General features: G+C 40.7%; 3 protein-coding genes and 1 long non-coding RNA gene across 4 annotated transcripts; 3 read left to right on the forward strand and 1 right to left on the reverse strand.

The window, feature by feature from the left end:
• The first annotated feature begins 40 nt into the window (after positions 1-40).
• Positions 41-4,650, forward strand: baiap2l2b (BAR/IMD domain containing adaptor protein 2 like 2b). The gene is made up of 14 exons (XM_037250307.1): positions 41-334; positions 418-493; positions 1,017-1,103; positions 1,488-1,549; positions 1,655-1,726; positions 1,807-1,896; positions 1,975-2,106; positions 2,328-2,432; positions 2,689-2,791; positions 3,087-3,294; positions 3,367-3,417; positions 3,518-3,827; positions 3,897-3,940; positions 4,004-4,650. Exons 1-14 carry the CDS (start codon positions 281-283, stop codon positions 4,077-4,079), a joined length of 1,470 nt encoding a protein of 489 aa, XP_037106202.1. The 5' UTR covers positions 41-280; the 3' UTR covers positions 4,080-4,650.
• Positions 4,389-12,661, reverse strand: LOC119122118 (parvalbumin-7-like). The gene is made up of 5 exons (XM_037250328.1): positions 12,543-12,661; positions 5,735-5,803; positions 5,266-5,395; positions 5,074-5,183; positions 4,389-4,842 (listed from the first exon to the last, which is right to left on the reverse strand). The coding sequence occupies exons 1-5, from the start codon at positions 12,547-12,549 to the stop codon at positions 4,817-4,819; spliced, it is 342 nt and encodes a 113-aa protein (XP_037106223.1). The 5' UTR covers positions 12,550-12,661; the 3' UTR covers positions 4,389-4,816.
• On the forward strand, positions 7,065-16,532 carry ncf4 (neutrophil cytosolic factor 4). The gene is made up of 10 exons (XM_037250319.1): positions 7,065-7,188; positions 7,441-7,525; positions 7,608-7,767; positions 8,950-9,020; positions 9,329-9,456; positions 9,963-10,011; positions 13,187-13,285; positions 14,529-14,680; positions 14,999-15,064; positions 15,723-16,532. The coding sequence occupies exons 1-10, from the start codon at positions 7,157-7,159 to the stop codon at positions 15,931-15,933; spliced, it is 1,053 nt and encodes a 350-aa protein (XP_037106214.1). The 5' UTR covers positions 7,065-7,156; the 3' UTR covers positions 15,934-16,532.
• A 434-nt stretch (positions 16,533-16,966) lies between these two features.
• On the forward strand, positions 16,967-18,396 carry LOC119120524. Its single transcript, XR_005097535.1, has 2 exons — positions 16,967-17,185; positions 17,680-18,396. It is a non-coding gene; the product is annotated as an uncharacterized LOC119120524 (long non-coding RNA).
• Positions 18,397-18,624: the final 228 nt, after the last annotated feature.

Consider the following 18,624-nt stretch of genomic DNA (forward strand, 5'->3'; position numbering starts at 1 on the left):
TAATGAGTCTGCGTCGCAGCTCGTTGGCCGTCCTCTGCCTCCTTTTCTTTCAGGCATGCTAATCAATAATTCACCTGGCAGCTCATATCAGTGGCATCTGCTCCCTTTTTCTCTCGCCCTCGACCGCTTGCCCGCTCTAATCCACAGACTGAGCTGAATTTCCATCGCAAGAGGATTTGGTCGAGGACAGAATTTTTTTTTTTCAAGTGCGGATTTGAGCGCTCTGTCCCCGGCTGCTGTCTCTTGCCGCTGTTACATATTTGAATTTCATATTTGCACCATGTCGGCAACCAGCAGTGACCAGCTGCACAAATCCACCTTATCCGTCTATTCCGTGAGTATCAACTCTTTAACACATCTTGGCTTTTGGTTTAAGAGCAGAATTTACGTACGTCCATTCTTGTTTTTCTTCTGCAGAACCTGATGGAGCATTTCAACCCGGGCCTTCAGAAGCTCGTTGCTTTGGGAAACAGCTATGTCAAAGCTTTCCAGGGTGTGTGTGTGTGTGTGTGTGTGTGTGTGTGTGTGTGTGTGTGTGTGTGTGTGTGTGTGTGTGTGTGTGTGTGTGTGTGTGTGTGTGTGTGTGTGTGTGTGTGTGTGTGTGTGTGCGCACGTGCATACATGTACACTACCGTTCAAAAGTTTGGGGTCACAAAATTGTTTGGGTGACCCCAAACTTTTGAATGGTAGTGTAAATATTATTATAATAAAATATTATGAATTAAATATTATAAATAATATTTTATATTTGTATAAGATTATATATAATCTATGAATATAAGTATACATATATATTATAAGATTTTTTACACAGAAGATTATATATATAATCTATAAATAATTATCTAAATAAATATATACACTACCGTTCAAAAGTTTGGGGTCACCCAAACAATTTTGTGACCCCAAACTTTTGAACGGTAGTGTAAACCTTTCAGTAAAACATTTGTATTTTGCGGCAATGATCTCAAGAGATTGTTTTATACACATATTTTATTTTCGGTGTGTTTTTACAGCATTAGCTGTTTGTAGCGAGGGCTACTTCAGTGCTGTAGCCAAGATGGGCGACCAGGCCATTCACACACTATCTTCTCGATCTCTCGGTAAGTTATCGCGATATTCGGCGACGACAACAAAAAGCCTGTTGTAACGGTGCACTTGTGTGATCGCACGAGTGCCCTTTGGTATTTTCCACCAGTGTCACTTTCACTATGGGACCTGTCGCACGTGGTTGGTTGGTTCTGTTAATGAGAGCGCACGTGCTTCTGCTGCTTTTGAGAACTTGAGAAGGTCAGCTTGATGAGCGGTCTTATTGAGTGACACATGCTCAATTATTAATGAGGGGAGTCTTTTTTTTTTTTTCCTTCCAGTCCTAATCTACTCGTGTCCTCAAGAGCAGCCTTTTGAAACTTAACATTTGGTCGGCAGTCATTTGTGTGATGTAATAATACCTTTTCTCAAAGCGTAATGTGTCTGCCCTGTTTCAGGGGATGTCCTGATCCAGTTATCTGAGACACAACGAAGACTCACCGCTGAGATGGAAGGAGTGGTCAGTACACATCGTACACGTTGATGCTCTTACAACCATCCTCATGGCACATTTCCACGAACGTGATGATGGAAGCAACTGATTCTTTCGTTCTCCCTGCTGCAGTTCCGTTGGTTCCAGGTGGAGGTATTACAAGCCATGGAGAAGAACGTCAAGTTGGATGAGGAGTATATCGAGGTGAGGCTGCAAAGGGCCTTTGTGGAACACTGGAAATGTGTTTTGCTGAGGATTGCAGGATTTTTTTTGTGCTGCTGCAGGGGAGCCGGCGAGTGTATGAATTGGAGGTGAGGAACCAGGCAGAGGCTTTGGAGAAGCAGCTAAGACGGGGAGCCTTCAGGGACTCTCTGGTAATGTGGCTTTTTCGCTGTGCTTTGTGGATGAAGTGAATCCCATTTCCGTGAACGCAAATCGTGACGTGTTACTAGGAGAGCAGCGACTATATGCAGTACTTGAAACAGAGCCAGCAGGAGATCCTGAAGGAGGAAGAGAGGCGATATCGTTTCCTGGCTGAGAAACACTGCGGTTTGGCCCAGTCACTTCTCTTCCTTGTTAACAAGGTATAAGCACACATACAAGTCAACTCCAACTTTCTACAAAGCAAAAGTTGCAATAAGCAATGCAAAGTTAATCGAATGCGTCCCGACAAACCATTTGTCAAAGTCACAAACAAGCAAGGGCAGGGCTTTAATAAGCAAACTGCCGCAGGCCTTTTTCTGCTTATTGCCGTTTGATCAGGCCAGAATTTAATGAGGTGAGCACCTTTCTCATCTGTATTCAGACAGGCATGGCTCTCCAGCATAAAGCAGAAGGATGGAAGGAGAAAGTCAATGAGACCAGAGGTTCCGGATCTCGGACTCCCACCAATTTGGACCAAGAGGCACAGGTACTGGTTTTTGTCAGTTCAGTCAAGCGACAAATTTCACGGCACACCAGCAAAACAAAAATTCCCACAAAAACGATCCAAACAGAAAACACAAATACCTAGCAAAGCTATTATGTCATATAAATGGCAACAGGTGGATATTCAGATTATTCTGCAAAAGCATTTTATGAGTCGGCCTGACAAAGATAGATGAAAAGTATTTTCAGTAAAAAAAAAAACAAATACTTATACCAAAGACTCTTTTGCATCCCTACAGCTGCGAGGCTCCGTGAGCTCCCTGCTCCAGACGGTTGCCAGAGATGACGACATGTCCTGGGCCAGGCGTGAGCAACAGGCGCTGGGCAAGGTGCCCTCACGAGGTGGTTGTCCAGCTCTTTTCGAAACCATTAACACATTCGACAAAATGTCCTTGATCGACTTTGGGGAAACATAACCACAATCAATTGACTTTGCTTAGTGAATACACAAAAAAAATAGATCAAAGATTTGCTCAAAAATCTTGAGCAGGACCATTCTGTTCTTTTCCATTGTTGCTGACACAGTAAGTGCGTTGCTGCCCCCTACTGGTTAAAAATGGGCGTAAATGTACCCATTTGGAGACCCAATCGAATTTGATTGGTCTAGTAATCTTTCTGTTTGCTCCCCAAAACTCAGCGCCATCACCCCTCCCCAGCCGCTCTCGCTCCAGCTCGGTGGGGGAATCTCTGGGTCTAACCGGAGGGCGTCCCATGAAGGCCCTGGTGTCTCATCCCGCCTCATCCAACCCCAAGCTGCTGCCTTTCAACCGTGGGGAGACAGTCACGGTGCTGGTCCAGGAACCGCGTAACGGCTGGTTGTACGGCCGCACCGACAGCAACTTAAGGTACGTTTTTCCCTTGCTGGGACTTTAACAATTTTGAAGGAGTTGTTTCATTCCTTATGTCACCTTCTACAGGCAGGGCTGGTTTCCTGCTGCTTATGTTGGCCCCATTGATGATTTCGACAGGTGATGGATATTATTTGTTATTATTTATTATTTTTATATGATAGAGATTATTATTTTTCGCTCCCTCTGCAGTCCATTTAATATTCTTCTAAATTTTCAGTGGCGACTCTCTCCGGAGTAGTAGTATGAACAACCTGCTGGACCCCGGCAACACCCGAAACGACCAATCAGAAAGCAGCAGTTACGGCGATGTCCCTCCGCCGGCAACACCCAATCGCAGAGCATCTGTAGACTTCCGACTCGTCTCTCCGCTTCCTGAGAAGAAGGCGGAGCAGGTGGTGGAGCCGAAACCCGTTCAGACAAAAATCGTAGCTGAGGCTCCGCCTCCTCCGCCCCCTCCCCCAAAGAGCCTGAATCTCCAACGGGAATCTGTGGATTTGAGACCGGTTTCTCCCGCCATCGACACACAGGTACTGGAAGACGGTGAACTCAACATATCATCTCTGCGACCAAAAGAGATCAAATCTTTTTTTTTTTAGGCTTTATCACCCAACGGCCCACCTGAGCACCCTCTATTTCCAAGGTAATTCAATTGAAAATGCATTTTTTGATAAACACTCACATAAGATTCATGCTCTCATTTCAGAGGCACAAACCCGTTCGCCACCGTGAAGCTTCGCCCCACCAAGACCGATGACCGATCCGCCCCTCGCATCCTTTGATGGGGGGGGGGCAGTCTCGGGGTTTGTACATGAGCATGAAACATTTAAAAGAATATTTACGCAGTTTTTAGGTGGATTCATTGTTTGGGTGTCACCATCCCCGCACCCTCGTGAAACACATTTTGTTTTGTTATTAAAAAAACAAACAAATCTCAAATACTTTTCCTGGTTTTCTATTTTGTAAGGCATGAAAGGTGATTCAGTCAATTATTATACTTCCACTTTTCTTATTTCAATGCTGATGGTGTATTTTAATATTCAACAGGTTTGTTTTGGAGGTAACAAGAAGTAAAAAAAGAAATATCCATGACTCAATCACTCTTTTATTGTCATTTCTTACTGTCTTCTCTCACTTTCTTGGTTGTGAATTTTTAGGCACGGATGAGTGGGGCTGCGTGGTGAAGAGCAAAAGAATGCGGGTGCACTGGCATGTGACCAAACCATAAAAATGAACAGTTCTGAAAAAGAATCATTTGGAATACAACATCACTAGCACCAAGCCATCTTTATGAGCTCATCAAGAACGATTGAGAAGTACATTTGATACCCAACAAAAACATGTAACCCAAATCTGGTAACACCTCCCCATAGACGCTGCTTGTTTTCGTGGGTGAGCGGGTCAGGCCGGTCCGTCTCCATGTGTGGCTTCCCCCGGGGAGGTGAAAGAAGTTTGATGGTGGCAGGTACAAACTATGAATTCAGGGAGGCGGAGGACGAAGAAGAGGTCCTGCTTTCTCCTACTCATGCACCATCGCTTCGAACTCTGGTGAGCAAAAAAATCAATGAGACAAAATCTTGTATGCTACTGTGCGGAAAATACAGAGGAACCTCCAAAGTGGAATGAATTGGGCCACTGAGACCTGTCGCCAGTAAATTCACCACCCCTGATTGTTTTTGTTCTTTCGACTAACTAGGTTATGTTTCATATCAACTTGTACATCTGTCCCTCTATACGTTAGCATTCTGACAGTAAAGGTCGTCAGACTTCTCTCACCGTCAATTCCGATCTTGCCGTCGCCGTCCTTGTCCGCAGCTTTGAGGAACACTCTTGTCTCATCATCTGTCAAGTCTCTGCCATCCTTGGAGAAACCCTTCAGCACAAACCTGAGCAAGATGGAATGTTTCTCTGCGGTTGATTATGTTAAAAAAAAAAAAATGAGCAGAAATGTTTTCTTGTTTGACTCACTTGAGTTCATCTTCTTCTATGAAACCGCTTCCATCCACATCAAGAACCCGGAAGACCTGCTTGACGCTCTCGGCCGACATCGCCGTCATTCCCACCAGGTCGAAGAACTTTTTAGGGTCGAATGTCTCTGCTACTCAGCAAAACAAAGGAGGCCGAAGAATATCAGCGTTAAGCAAGCTACACACATACCGATAATTGGGCCAAGACCGCAAAGGCCTGTGGACCAGCAAGACCCAAGAAACTGCGTAATTCATTTAGACAGACATAGTGCTTTGCTACCATCTTGTGGTATGAATAGGTAATTATAAAGGAGGAGGGGGGGGTCAGTTTTCTCAACGCTAAATCCTCACTTTGGTTTCTCTGTATTTCTCCACAGTCTGGGTGCATTGTGGCACCGTGCTGCCTCTCATAGGTTGGTATTGGTACTACAACAAATCACGTATAATGTAATAATGCACACGAATCCAACCTGCAAAGGCATCAAGAGCTTTCTTGATCTCCTCCGCTTTCAACAGGTCCGTCATCACCATCCTGTCAGCTGGATGAATGGACATGCAGAGGAAATACAAGTTACGCAATACGTTGTGAGAAGTGTACACATTGCCATGGCAACATACAAGACAAAAGTATGTAGTGTATGTTTTTCATCACTATATGTTATTATTCTTGTATTATTTCATTAGGTTCAAAAATCATTTTTGAAAAAGCATTTACTATAAGTGACTCATTAGCAGCTGTGGCTAACTACTGTAAGCAGCTTGAGTGGGAAGACGGAAGCCCCAAAGTATTTACAGAATATGCACCGGCGCTAACAACGGTATATTTAGCGTCCACGCTACGGCCTCGGCATGTGAGGGCGGCCGTGGGCGCGTTTTGAAAAAGGAAAGAGCAAGTTGTTGGCTGGTCGGCCTGTTACGCATCCAGCCTCTTATTACGTAATGACACAATAAATCGGATAAGTGACAAACTCTTGCAAATAATAACCAAGTTCCAGACCCACACGCAATGAATACAGAAAGACATTTTACTTATTTTATTTTACTTCACCAACCCACTTTAATCAGAATTCAAACTTATTAAGACTCTCTTTTCATACACAATGTAAAAAGATTGAATGGCATCCTCCACAAGTGTCTGAACTTGTGTGCGTTGTGTATTTGTGTGTATTTCTCCACATCTTTTCACTGCAGTGTCACACACAGCGGCAAAACACTCCCGCTCGTGCTGTTTGTCCTTCACTTTCCATCACGTCTGATTCAACGCCAATCGTCAGTCACGACTGAGAAGCCTCACTCACGCATTTTAGGTGAGGTACTAACATCTACTTCTTTCAAAAAAAAATTGCATCAGTCGCAAACTTAACATTTCAAATCCACCTGTTCATTAATAAAGTCTCAATTTTGATTACATAACAGGTACTGTCGAATAACACCCGTGCCTTGTTTTTGATGAACACTTAGGCCTGCTACGCCACTGTATTTGAATGTGGTGACTGGTGAGTATGGTGTAAAGTCTTTTTTGAGGTGGTGTAAAAAAAATGACCACTGGCCAGTATGTGTACAATTTTAAGACATTTTCTCCTCTAAATAATGAGAGTAAAAATAAAATAATGTCTTGAAATGATAATACTATTACATAAAGACTTCAAATGGGCAACGTCACATAAATGTATGCACATCTTGAATGAATCCAAATATTTAATGTATTGCTTTTTTTTGTAGATAAAATTTTGCTAAATTGCAATCATGTTTCATCTATAGTTCCCTTTTTTGGTTTGTTTGGAAAGCCCCGTACAAAACACTTCCTGGTTGCCAACCCCTCACTTCCTGATGCTATCATTCACACTTTGAAATATTTTGTTTGCTTTCTACACTGTCTGACACCTTCGGCCATGTCGCTACCGCAGCAGCTACGCTACGAGAGGTGAGTTTACAAATGTGGTTGGGGTAGGCCACGCTTGTGTTATATTTCTTATTTAATCATTTTAAAATGGGGAAACCACATATTTCTTGTTCAATCATTTTAAAATGGGGAAACCACAGCAAACTATAGTTCTGTAAACTACATTTAAAATGGCGTTGGGTTCAATTCTAGAATGGCGGATGGTGACTCCAAAATATATATATATATATATATTATATCATTGATTTTAACACAGTGTTTTCTATTACCTAGTGACTTTGACCAACTGCCTAATAACATCCCCATCAGTGCCACCATTGCGGATATCGAGGAGAAAAAAGGCTTCATCGACTACTTTGTAAGTTTGGAAAAAAAAAAAAAAACATGTTAGCATTTCAAAGCAACTGAGAAAACATCTTTGTCTTTCATTCACTGTGCAGAGGTTTGTTGTTGAGGTGAAAACCAAAGGATGGAGCAAGTATCTAATCTACAGGCGCTACAGTGAGTTTTTCAGCCTGCACCAGATCTTGGAGTCCAGATACTCTCCAGAGGACCCAGACAGACCTGGTCCCAACACCTGCGGGCTGCCCACACTTCCAGGTATCAGTTGAATAATCCCATCTCCGTAACGATTTATTCATTCTGGCATCCAGAAAGTTTTTTTTTTTTTTGCTTGTGGGCCTGCTGTGTGCAAAAAGTAGCTTACGAAACAATTTGGAGTTTGATTGCGGGCTGCTGGAGATGCGGTGCACCTGTTTGCGCCACAGGGGCGGAAGTTGATTGCGCCACAGGATGCCGCTAAACGCTTTGTACCGAAAGTACAGCAATGAAATCACTCAGAATGGAGTTAAACACAAAACTGTCGGTGTGTCACCGATACTTTTATCAGCCGTAATGACTCAAGTCAATCACTGTTGTGATTTTGCAATAATTGATTCATGATTAGCTCGTATTTTGTTAGTTTGCTAGCTTTGGTGGGTGTAGCATCGCTAAGTACCGTTGGCACGATTGCTTTCTTGGTGGTTCTGTCCGATGAAAAATCGACACATTTTTAATTTGAGCACAACACTTGTTTTTGTTTTTTCCCATTAGACACAAAGTCATTTCGCAAAAAAGTCTCGATGTTGACCAATTTATCGTTTCAGACCAGTATTGCATTATTGCATCTTTTTGAAATTCAAAAGTAGTCAAATCTTTCAAAATGTGCTGGTTTGAATTTATGCTTCCTACTCACCATATATTCTTTTGCGGAAATGGAATATATTATGATTTTAATCAGTCTCACTCACTGAATTGGGAGGTGATGATGAAGGTTCAACTTTTCTCCAAACTTTAGCATCTGCCACGGAGGAATCTGCTGATATTAGAGCTGATGGGTTTAATTGCGGAGCTCATCAAGATAGAAAGGGAAACCGAAGGAGAGACGTGGGATGATATGTCGGGCGGCATGGAGAAAAAAAAAAAAGTTCTTTGAGGACACTTTGAAACAAGTCATTAGATAGCAGAATGACTCTTTTGCCCACTAATTTTGTTTTAATCCAGAGTTTTTTTTTCCAGCCATGTGGATTAGCAGTGGCTAACTCTAGATGGCCAATTTTTGGGGTACAGGGTAACTGCCAACTTTCAAAAATATCTGACTAGATTAGTTCTACAATTTCTACAGACCACCTGCAAATTGCCATTTTGCTGTATTGTTGCCATTTTCTATTTTTCCCCGAACTTGAGTGATCTTGCATTTATTTTCCAAAGTACAATAATAAACTGCATTTTCTTTGTCTCCAGGTAAAGTGTTCATCGGCAACAAGCGGGAGATTGCGGAGAGCCGAATCCCTGAGTTGAACACGTACATGAAGGTAATCGCAGCGTTTGAATTTTTTTCGCAACTTTACGTAGAAGTGGGACGAAAGATGCTGTAGTAGGTGGATGGCGTTTAGTTTGCAGATGTAGCTGCACACGTAGGCGTCTCTCTCTCTCTCTCTCTCTCTCTCTCTCTCTCTCTCTCTCTCTCTCTTTCTCTCTCTCGTCGTCGTCTTCTCCCACTCACTTGCCTTGCTCGTTTGGCCGCAACCTACATGGTTTTACTTTCCATCTTTTCCCGCTACGCAACCTTCCACCTCACTCGACTCCCACAACCCAATCCGATTCCTCCTCTCATGTGCAGAGGCTGTTGGGCCTGCCGACATGGTTGCTGCTGGATGAGGATCTCAGGATGTTCTTCTACCAGACGGAGCTGGACGGCCAACATCAGCCTCGAGCGCTCAGGCGTCTGCGACCGCCTACCCGCAAAGTGTGAGCCCCTTCGTCCGTGTATGTCATGAAGCACCTCTGATAGAATTGGTAAAGAGTCAGAGAAGCATTGTCAGAATGACAAAACTTATATTGTTCTCAAAATAATCAATTTAACGCAGGAGACATGAGTCAGGTTGCTCATTTATCTATAAGCCACAGAGACATTAGTTCAATTTCAGCGACGGAGCTAGAGGGGGGTCCGCTGGGGCACTGACCCCCCCCCCTACATTTCAACCCAAGGTCTCGCAGGCACCATCTAAAGAATCTTTATCATCATTTTCTGAAGAATTTCGGGGGCTGTAAAAACCAACAACTGTGTTTTGCATTCGTACTTGGATATTCTTGCCCCGCCCCTAAGGAAAAACGATCCTAGCTTACTTCCTTATTTGTGATGACCGTTGTTAGTACCATAGCGTGTTTCACCAGGTGAACATGTGGTAAGTGGAGATGATGCAACATTCGACTCTCATTACTTCCTCCTAAATGTCATTTTCTTGACCTCTTAGGAAGACAGTCAAACCCAAGCCAGACCTCTTCTCATCACCCAGGGCTGAGGTATATACACAATTGTCTTTATTTGTTATTGTTGCTATGGTTACCATCTCCATGGCCTCCCACAGCGTAACAACTGCACTAAATCCAGCTCGGTAGGGGGCGTAGACGCACAAATCCAAACGACTAAACGTCAATATGTAGCAAGTAAACGAATGGCAACAGGTTCATTGGATCTTCTGCCATCTAATGGAAGATCATTTTTCATGGTGTTCAAAAGTTCATGGCCTGAATTCACGTGGTGCTGCTGCTTTTGTTCTAAGCGCACTTTGTGCTCTTGCAGAAACACTTGATCAAAACTGCGTAGAAACGAATGCATTTCAAAAAATGGAGCATACCAAACCGTCTGCACACTTCAGCAATCTTTTATTGGCCAACTGAGCTCAGCCTCTCTATAGTTCACTTGCCTCTCGCTCTCTCCCTCACTCTCTCTCCCACACTGGTGTAATCTACCCACAATGCTGCCAACCTACTCAACATTTTATTTCTGCTCCTTCTCCGAGTGCCCCCTCGGTGTGCATCCCCGCAAACAAACTTACATTGGAAACTTACAGAATTTGAGCAAAAGTATCCCAATTAGGAGGTTTCCGTAGACCCGAAGTGGGTCAGGAGAGTCCCGGTCGCTTTTTCAATCAGGACAATCAGAAAGCAGAAGTCATGAATTTGTTGGCGACTTCCTTTTTTTTCTTCATTGCTATGCATTTTCAGCAGCTCTCTCCAAACTTTCACATTCCTCACATCCCATTCAGCATGCCAGAAACGGTGGAGGATTCTTAGCTGTAACCATGGAAACATGGCTGACAGTTTCGAATTGGCCTGCAGGTACAGTAGTTAGACAATCCAGCGAGTCAAATCTCCATCCAGTAGAGACCGACGGTACAGGCTTCAGGAAAGATTCCTCTTTTGGCTTTTCTCCTAGGGAACGCCAGCTCCCTCCTCGCTGCCGCTAATCAAGGAGCGAAAGCTTTTTACAAGCTTGTTAGGGCGGGTGGGCGCGCCACTAATTGCTCAAGATGATTGCTCCTGTGCCCGAGCTCAACCCAGGCGTCATTTACAGTCGTTGCCATGCGCAAACGAATCGCGCCGGCGCAACGGAGCTCAACTGCTCCATTCTTGCTAACCGTGCATACATTTTTTTTTTTTTTTTCCCGCAAACATTGATGAACTCCGAGGAAATCAATGCAATCCCGTATACTGTCTTTCTGTTTTGCGCTCTAGTGACTTTGGCAAGTGATGTCAAATTATTGTTCTCTGTCAAATAATCTCTAACAAAAAAAAAAGTCTGGATGGAGTTACTTTTAACAAATGGGAAGACAAAAATGCAAAAAGTAAGAATACTGTGCATTTTAAAATGTGTGCTTTTTGTTTTACTTGCATATCAGCATTTTTACACAAAAATGAACACATTTAAAATATATATTTAAAAGAATGAAATGAATAACAGAAAAAAGCCAACATTTAGGAATTTGTTTGAGCAGAATTATTGTGTTTTCTGACTAATACATTTTTTATACTTTTTTGCTTGTGTCAGAATTGTATTGTCAATGTGTATGTGCATAGTTGAGGTAGTAAATAATGAACAATTTAATTTTAATTCATAACTCATTATTAAAATATCAGCATTTTCACACCTAAAAATTAAAAAAGTGAATCAATTCAAAACAATATTCAACAAAAACATAAAATAAATGAATCTAATGACTTCAATTTAGATTCTATGTCTTAAATGCTTGTGTAACTGTACCTTTAGATTAATTGAATTAATTAATAAAAAAAATGTTTATGTTTTTGCGGAGCAGCATTTGTGCACAAATTTCAAAGTCGTATGCTACTGAACCAAGCAAATCAAACTCTAGATTTAGTGAAAAAAAGGCAATTAAATGAGTTTTTGTTGTCCGCAGTATCGCTACCAAAACAAGCACATTACACCCAGAAAGCAACTCGAGGCTACAACAAAAGTTCTGTGCAAAGACATTCTTACTTCAAGGAGTTCAATGTGTCTGTTATACTTAGTTTGTGTGTGGGAGTGTTGGTGTCAACATGGTCAAACTAATCTGATAGTTAATCTAGATTACTCATTCTGTTCACACTGGGATTAAAGTCACGCACGCACACACAGACACAAGTCTTGTTGACCCATCGTAGACCATTAGGTCACACAACACAACACGACATGATTTAAAGACACAATAAATACTGTAGTATTATTTTTACCTTTTTGAAAACACTTAGAATGATCAATTAATCCCTGATATTGCACAAATGTAATAATTTGATTCCTTCAATACAAATTTCTCCTCAGCACGTACAGATCAACATGAAGTATTCATGACCTGTTGAATAATTCAAACAATTCTTTTTTTTTTTTTTACATGCATCACTTTTGACGTGTTGCATTTGGAATGATCGGAATTTTTACAACTGATTAAAATGAACAGTCACCAATTAAGCTGTGTGTGTTGATAAGAACGCGCATACACAATAGCATTTTATAATAGTTCCGCAGATGATAAAAACGAGACAAAGTCGCTCACCACACATCGTCCCGTGAATTCGATCCCGATCTTCCACACTCGCTGCAAGCCAAGCGGACAGCAAAGGCAGCAGTGATCTGTCAGCCCCTCACCTCTGTTTAAATTTGACTATTCCTACCTCCTCCTCCTCTCCTTCTTCACCTCCCTCCCACTGCTCTCGCTGCTCTGATTTTTTTTCCTTTAGGGGGGGGGGCAGCTGAGCCACTGCTGTGCGTATCATCTCGTCGCGGCTCCCTCCGTGCTCGCTGCTTGTTTGGCTCGATGATGCATATACTTAAAAATGTTGGGTTGTTTTCCGAGCATGCCTGCTGGTTTGCTTATTTCCTCTAAGATGGTGGGAAATACTTTTACCATTGTGAACTTCAAATATTTTTTTGCAGTTATATATGTGTATATATATATATATATATATACATATATATGTATATATATATACATATATATGGACGGACGGCTTGTAATAAGATATATATAGATATAAAGTAATAGTAATATGTAATAGTATTTATTTATATTTATTTATATTTGATAATATATATTACATAATACACCCACGCACATGTGAAATTGTTAGCTGAGCTAACACTAAACAATTGTAATTACGAGACAAAGTTCAACTTAAACTGTTTCTTCTCTTGCACCAGGCAAGGTTTGACTTTTGTGGCAGTAGCAAGGCAGAGTTGAACCTGAAGAGAGGAGACTTGATCTTCCTGCTGCATCGAGTCAACACCGACTGGCTGGAGGTACGTACAGTGCCAAATCACCCCCCCAAAAAATGTGGATGGCATTTATGCAAGAAAATGCTGATTTGAAGAGTGGTGTGACATGACTCGTTCTCGTGACTCGCTTCAAGTAAGCCTTTTGATTAGATTGACGATTCACAAACTTTTTCCATCAGGTGTCCCCTTAAAATATCCTTAATGCTCCTTTACCAAAAACATCTAACTGCAGTAACAGTAAGCTTGTGTTTATTAAAAATGAGGTTGCAGTTGCCACTGTGGTATCGTGCCCAGTTTGAACATTATCTCTGTGCTTATGCAGGAAAGGAAAAATAATGCATACATGTTAAATAAAAAATATCAAAATTAATTGTTTTTTTTTCTAAATGAAGTAAAAAAATGTAAATGTATAAATCAAAACTTCAAATAAGAATAATTGAAATTAAATCATAAATAAATAATAAATAAAGTAAATGATCAATTAAATAAAAGAAATAAATACAGTTTTAGTAAATAACTAAATTAATATAATTATTTCTAACTAACAATTCAACAACACAACAAAATAATTTGAATTCAAACATAACAAATACATAATTGGGAGGGAAAAAGAAACATTCAAATAGGTCATTTAAAATGTGTCACATATGTAAATGTAAAGACAAAAGATTAAAATTCAAATGTATTGTGCACAAAAGTTTAATATTTTGTATCTGAACAAAGAAGTCGTGCTTAGTGTGCAGACGCCAATAAAAGCTGCTAAAAAGATGAAGTAACAGGAGGTGGGTGCAGTGAGGGGGTGACAAAGCCATTGTGGAGGATGCTCTTATCTTCGTCTTATTTTTACCTTCTGACTGCTCCGCACACAGATCCAATAATGCTAATGGTAAAAATGTCATAATATGTTTATTGTGTCATCTCAACATACATTTAGAAAACAGAATGTTGGATTGTGTTTTTTTCCCACTTGTTAAGAATGTTTGAATATAACATTATTACTTAAAGTAATAATATTATTCAAAATAAAATAACTAATTTCCTAAGGGAAAAATGGTTTCCATTTCCGTTCACTTGGTAAGTCAAGCAGTGTTTGGAAAAGTGATAATTGCTTTATTTACTTATTTAAATATTTATGATTACTCACACACTGAAGCGTAGTAGCCAGGCTTACATGCTAATTGTCATTTATCCTGCACGAGCTAATTAGTCAGACTAACACGTCTCCGGGTGCGAATTCCTCACATTTGATTGTCATTATTTGCCACAGGGCACGGTCAACAACCAGACGGGTATTTTTCCACAATCCTTTGTGAAGATCATCAAGCCCCTCCCGGAGAGCGAATCGGAGGACGAAGGAGAAGGCCACACCTACAGCTGCCTGCGATGCTATCTGCTCACCCCCTCTGGAATCCAAACCAGGTACAATTACATCATTTCTATAATATGATTCCATCCATCCGTCCGCCCGTCCGTCCTGATGCTTTCACTTTGGAAGCATACCTATTATATATTTATTGATATTTTGCTTACTTTTTTTACTACAGTCAAACTTCTACATACAAATTTAATTCGTTCCGGGACCTACTTGAAATAGTGGTATGTTGGATCAAATATTTCCATAAGAATACAGTGTAATTTGTTTAATTCGTTCCACAGCCGAAAAAAAAACCCGACGATAGCTTAGCTTAGCTGTTTTTTTTTTTTTGTATTTTGTAATGTCTGCGTGTCCACTTGCAGGGACGTGTGCGTTCAAGAGGACCTCAACATCCAGCCAACACACAAGGAGCTGATGTCTCGGATGAGGTAATTGTTGTTCTACGCACTTCCAAAAGATAAAGTATGAGTTCCATGCAGTCTCTGTCTGCTTCCGCACAGTCAAACTGTATGCTGTATTTAAAGGGAATGAGAGGAGCCGCTGTGTTCACTCCTACTACGGCGCAAACGCCTCTTTCTAATTGCGCCTGTCTATGAAAATACCAAATCTCTAATCGTTCAGCTCTACTTTTACGTCTGTAAATATTCGGTATATACATTACAACAACCATTCTTGGAAAAAAAAAAAACATTGGAAAAGTATGATTCTAACACTGTCCCAATTTTATTTTATGAACCTAATTTAATTGTATTATTTTTAATGTTCTTACACTATTTGTACACTTTTTTAATTTGTATAGTTTTTAATTTTTGGAATAATTCCTTGCTTGCTACTTCACTTTTAGCACCATTCAAGTATGGCAAAAATTTTTTTTTTCTATATTTCTGATATATTTGCCAGTGTGTATGTTAAGGAAAAAAAAATCCCCCTCATAAAAAATGGATCTCCAGGCTAAAAATAAAAAGAACGAGGGGAGTAATGTGTTAGCGGGCATCATTAATCCAATGTGAAATGAGTTCATTGTTTTCATCTCCATGGCAACCGCTGCATTGAAGTGTGTGTGCTGTTGTCTGTGTGTGTTCTCAGGGACGTGTTCAAGGTGGATGACATTGCGCTGAATTACCGCGACTACGAGGGCGACCTCATCCGCGTGCTGGACGACGAGGACGTGCTGCTGATGATTAAGGAGAATCGAGGTCAGGCGACGGGGGCGGTCCAGAGGCCTTTCAATCAGTTTCCGTGGGAACTGCTCGTCACCATGGCCTATGACCTCTCCGTTTACAGTGCGGAAGGGTGATGTCCAGACTTGTTGTTTGTACTTTGGATTTTTTAAAATTTTGTTCACCATTTTTTTTTTTTCCAAGACCACAGAATGGAGACTTTTGTATTTGCATTATGCATTCAAAAGATTTCTTTTAACAGTAAAAAGTGTTATAATTTCTCCGTAATTAATTTGATAATAACATTATTTTTCATGTACGTACAGTAGAATCCCTGAACTCGATGTTCAACATATTTGTTTGACGCAAAATGTCGGGAAATCTTTGCCTCAGATCTCAAAGAAAGCTTCGGAATCTGACCCAACTCATCTTTATACCAGCAATCTTTCAAACCTATTACAACTTCACAGGACTCTACCAAACAAGCACTGGTGCAGAAACTCTGGAAAATTCTCAGAAATTCTAGGACGATTTTTGAAAATTTTTCAAAATGTCTGGGAAATTTTAGGAAATTCTAATTTCATAGCAAATTCTAACTTATCAGAAACTAACAATTGACCCACCAAAAATAAATAAATGAAACTCACTTGTTTCCAGCAGTGTTCCCACAATATCCGAAACCTGTATTAAGTCATCACCTTTTTACAGCACACAGAACCCAGAAAGTGGAATATTTCCAAAAACGACATCTTTTTGAGACATAATGACCTGCAAAAATGTATTAAGAGCCAAGATTCAAGTACTGTACTTTTCTTAACTTCTTTCAGCGATATTTATGCAAAACAGCCACCCTGCAAAATGTGTAAAAAAAAATGCCTGCTTTGACAGGTGATTAAAAATGACATGCTGACAGTCACAGAGCAAAAGTACTATAAACAAACTAAAAAATGCAATTTCGGTAGAAACTGTGTGAATGCAAAATCCACTTTTTTGCTTTTATATATATTTTTAGATTTTATTTTGCACCTGGAGTCTCCTGGGTTGTAGATATTTTTAATCTAAACCCTCCAAGAGCTGCAAAGATACTTTTATAATTTGTTTGGAGGATTTGTTTTTGACTCCGTTCATTTTTATACGTGTTCCATTAGGTAATTTTTACCATTACGGCACGACCAAACAAGGTAATGGGTGTGGCTTAACAAATCCGCCATCTTTTCTACTCGGGTGCACCTTAACAAATCCGCCATCTTTTCTACTCGGAGAGACTTTTGTAGTCCAAACAACTCTAGGATGCCGAAGTGGAGAGTATAGAGAAGGATTCGTCTGAAGACTTCATTGAGGGTTCAATTCCTTCACCTACTCCATGGAAACGACGGACACAGTAAAACGGTAAGCTTGAGATGACAAAACTGTATTTCACTTGCATATTATTGCATGTCTATGATGCCCTCGTTTTTATAGCATTAGCATCGGTCTTTCTACTGATTTTGGAGCTGTGCGCTCTATGTTGTCACTTCTTGTGGATGTATTTTGAGTAGTTGTATTAGATGAATTGTATCGAAAGGTTCTGTTTTATTATTGGGGGACACAGTATGTAAAATGCGTTCGTTAGCTTCTCGCTAATTTCTCGCTAACGCTAGCATTAGCTTACTGATTCACTTGATTGCAGTACTTGTTTATATCTATGGTGGATGGGATTCTGCTGTTGATATGTTTTAATCAATCAAAACATTTTTCTTGCTAACTCCTCTAAAGCAGGGTCCCAAATAATTATTTGTTAAAGTCCCAAAACAAGGTCCCTGGGTGCACGCAGGCGTAAATAGATGTTTTGTCGCGTGTGAATGGATTTTATCTTTGCTGAAGAGATGTTTTTTTTTTCACAGCACACGTGGATGCGCCGTTGTTTTACTGTCGCTACGATTAATGTGAAAATTTGCGAAAATCGAGTCCACGCTTAAAAAGCGCAAACACATTGGAAAGCCACGCGGCAACTGGAAGGAGTTTACACGACCCTGCTTCGTGTTCATTCACTTGAAATACATGAAGGTAGGAGAGAAACAAGTCATAAACACCATCGTGGCTTGTCGCTTATTTGCCATAATATGAGTGAAAAATCAGCCGATAATTCCATTTTGTTTGATTTGAATAATCTGAAATTTGTCAAAGGTACAACTGCCTGGTTTTCCTGCATCCCTCTTTCCGATGTTGTTCCCCAAGGTTCGGTTCTTGGACCTCTGGACAATGTAGACCTTTGCCTTTTTTTAACCCTTGTGTCTGGGGGACTTTTACGAATTCACAAAAATGTTGTCATTTTCAGCGTCAACGGTACATTAGCATTTGTGACACAGTCACTTTCACGTTTGTCTGCCATCTCTCCGTAATGAGCGTTGCCCTTCGGTCTAATGAAGCTGCTAATGAATGTCATCAGGTCATGCTTGCTTGTGACCTGCCAAGTACTTATTTACTGTCAAGCACCTGCAAAACGTGTCTCCAATGCATAAGTGGGACAATAATCAGGATGTTTTATACAACATGTTGTGTTTATGGTTCGGGATTGAAACGGTTCCGATTCTAATGAATTGCCTCGACCATTTAAAATAGGTCAGAGGTGACATGCTATGTTCAAAACTCCCAAAGTTTCACATTACATACACTTAACACTGCCTATTTTTGTCTCGCTGAAATTAGAATTATCCTTAAAATGCCGCAAAGGACACTATATAAAAGATAGCGCAGTAATCGGTTCGAGGAAATACATGAGCTGACGCATCTTGTCAAAGAGACAATCTTTGTATGTATGAGAAGCTCGATTTAGGTTACGGGTGCAC

This window comes from Syngnathus acus, chromosome 1, assembly GCF_901709675.1.
Source record: "Syngnathus acus chromosome 1, fSynAcu1.2, whole genome shotgun sequence".
Lineage (NCBI taxonomy): Eukaryota > Metazoa > Chordata > Actinopteri > Syngnathiformes > Syngnathidae > Syngnathus > Syngnathus acus.

Coding starts and splice junctions, on each gene's coding strand:
- baiap2l2b (XM_037250307.1), top strand. CDS start 281: ATGTCGGCAACCAGCAGTGACCAGCTGCACAAATCCACCTTATCCGTC. Junction 335..417: donor CCACCTTATCCGTCTATTCC/GTGAGTATCAAC, acceptor TTTCTTCTGCAG/AACCTGATGGAGCATTTCAA. Junction 2,792..3,086: donor GGGCAAGGTGCCCTCACGAG/GTGGTTGTCCAG, acceptor CCCAAAACTCAG/CGCCATCACCCCTCCCCAGC.
- ncf4 (XM_037250319.1), top strand. CDS start 7,157: ATGTCGCTACCGCAGCAGCTACGCTACGAGAG. Junction 14,681..14,998: donor CCCTCTGGAATCCAAACCAG/GTACAATTACAT, acceptor GTCCACTTGCAG/GGACGTGTGCGTTCAAGAGG. Junction 15,065..15,722: donor GAGCTGATGTCTCGGATGAG/GTAATTGTTGTT, acceptor GTGTGTTCTCAG/GGACGTGTTCAAGGTGGATG.
- LOC119122118 (XM_037250328.1), bottom strand. Junction 5,396..5,734: donor AGCTCTTGATGCCTTTGCAG/GTTGGATTCGTG, acceptor TTTGCTGAGTAG/CAGAGACATTCGACCCTAAA. Junction 5,184..5,265: donor ATAGAAGAAGATGAACTCAA/GTGAGTCAAACA, acceptor CATCTTGCTCAG/GTTTGTGCTGAAGGGTTTCT.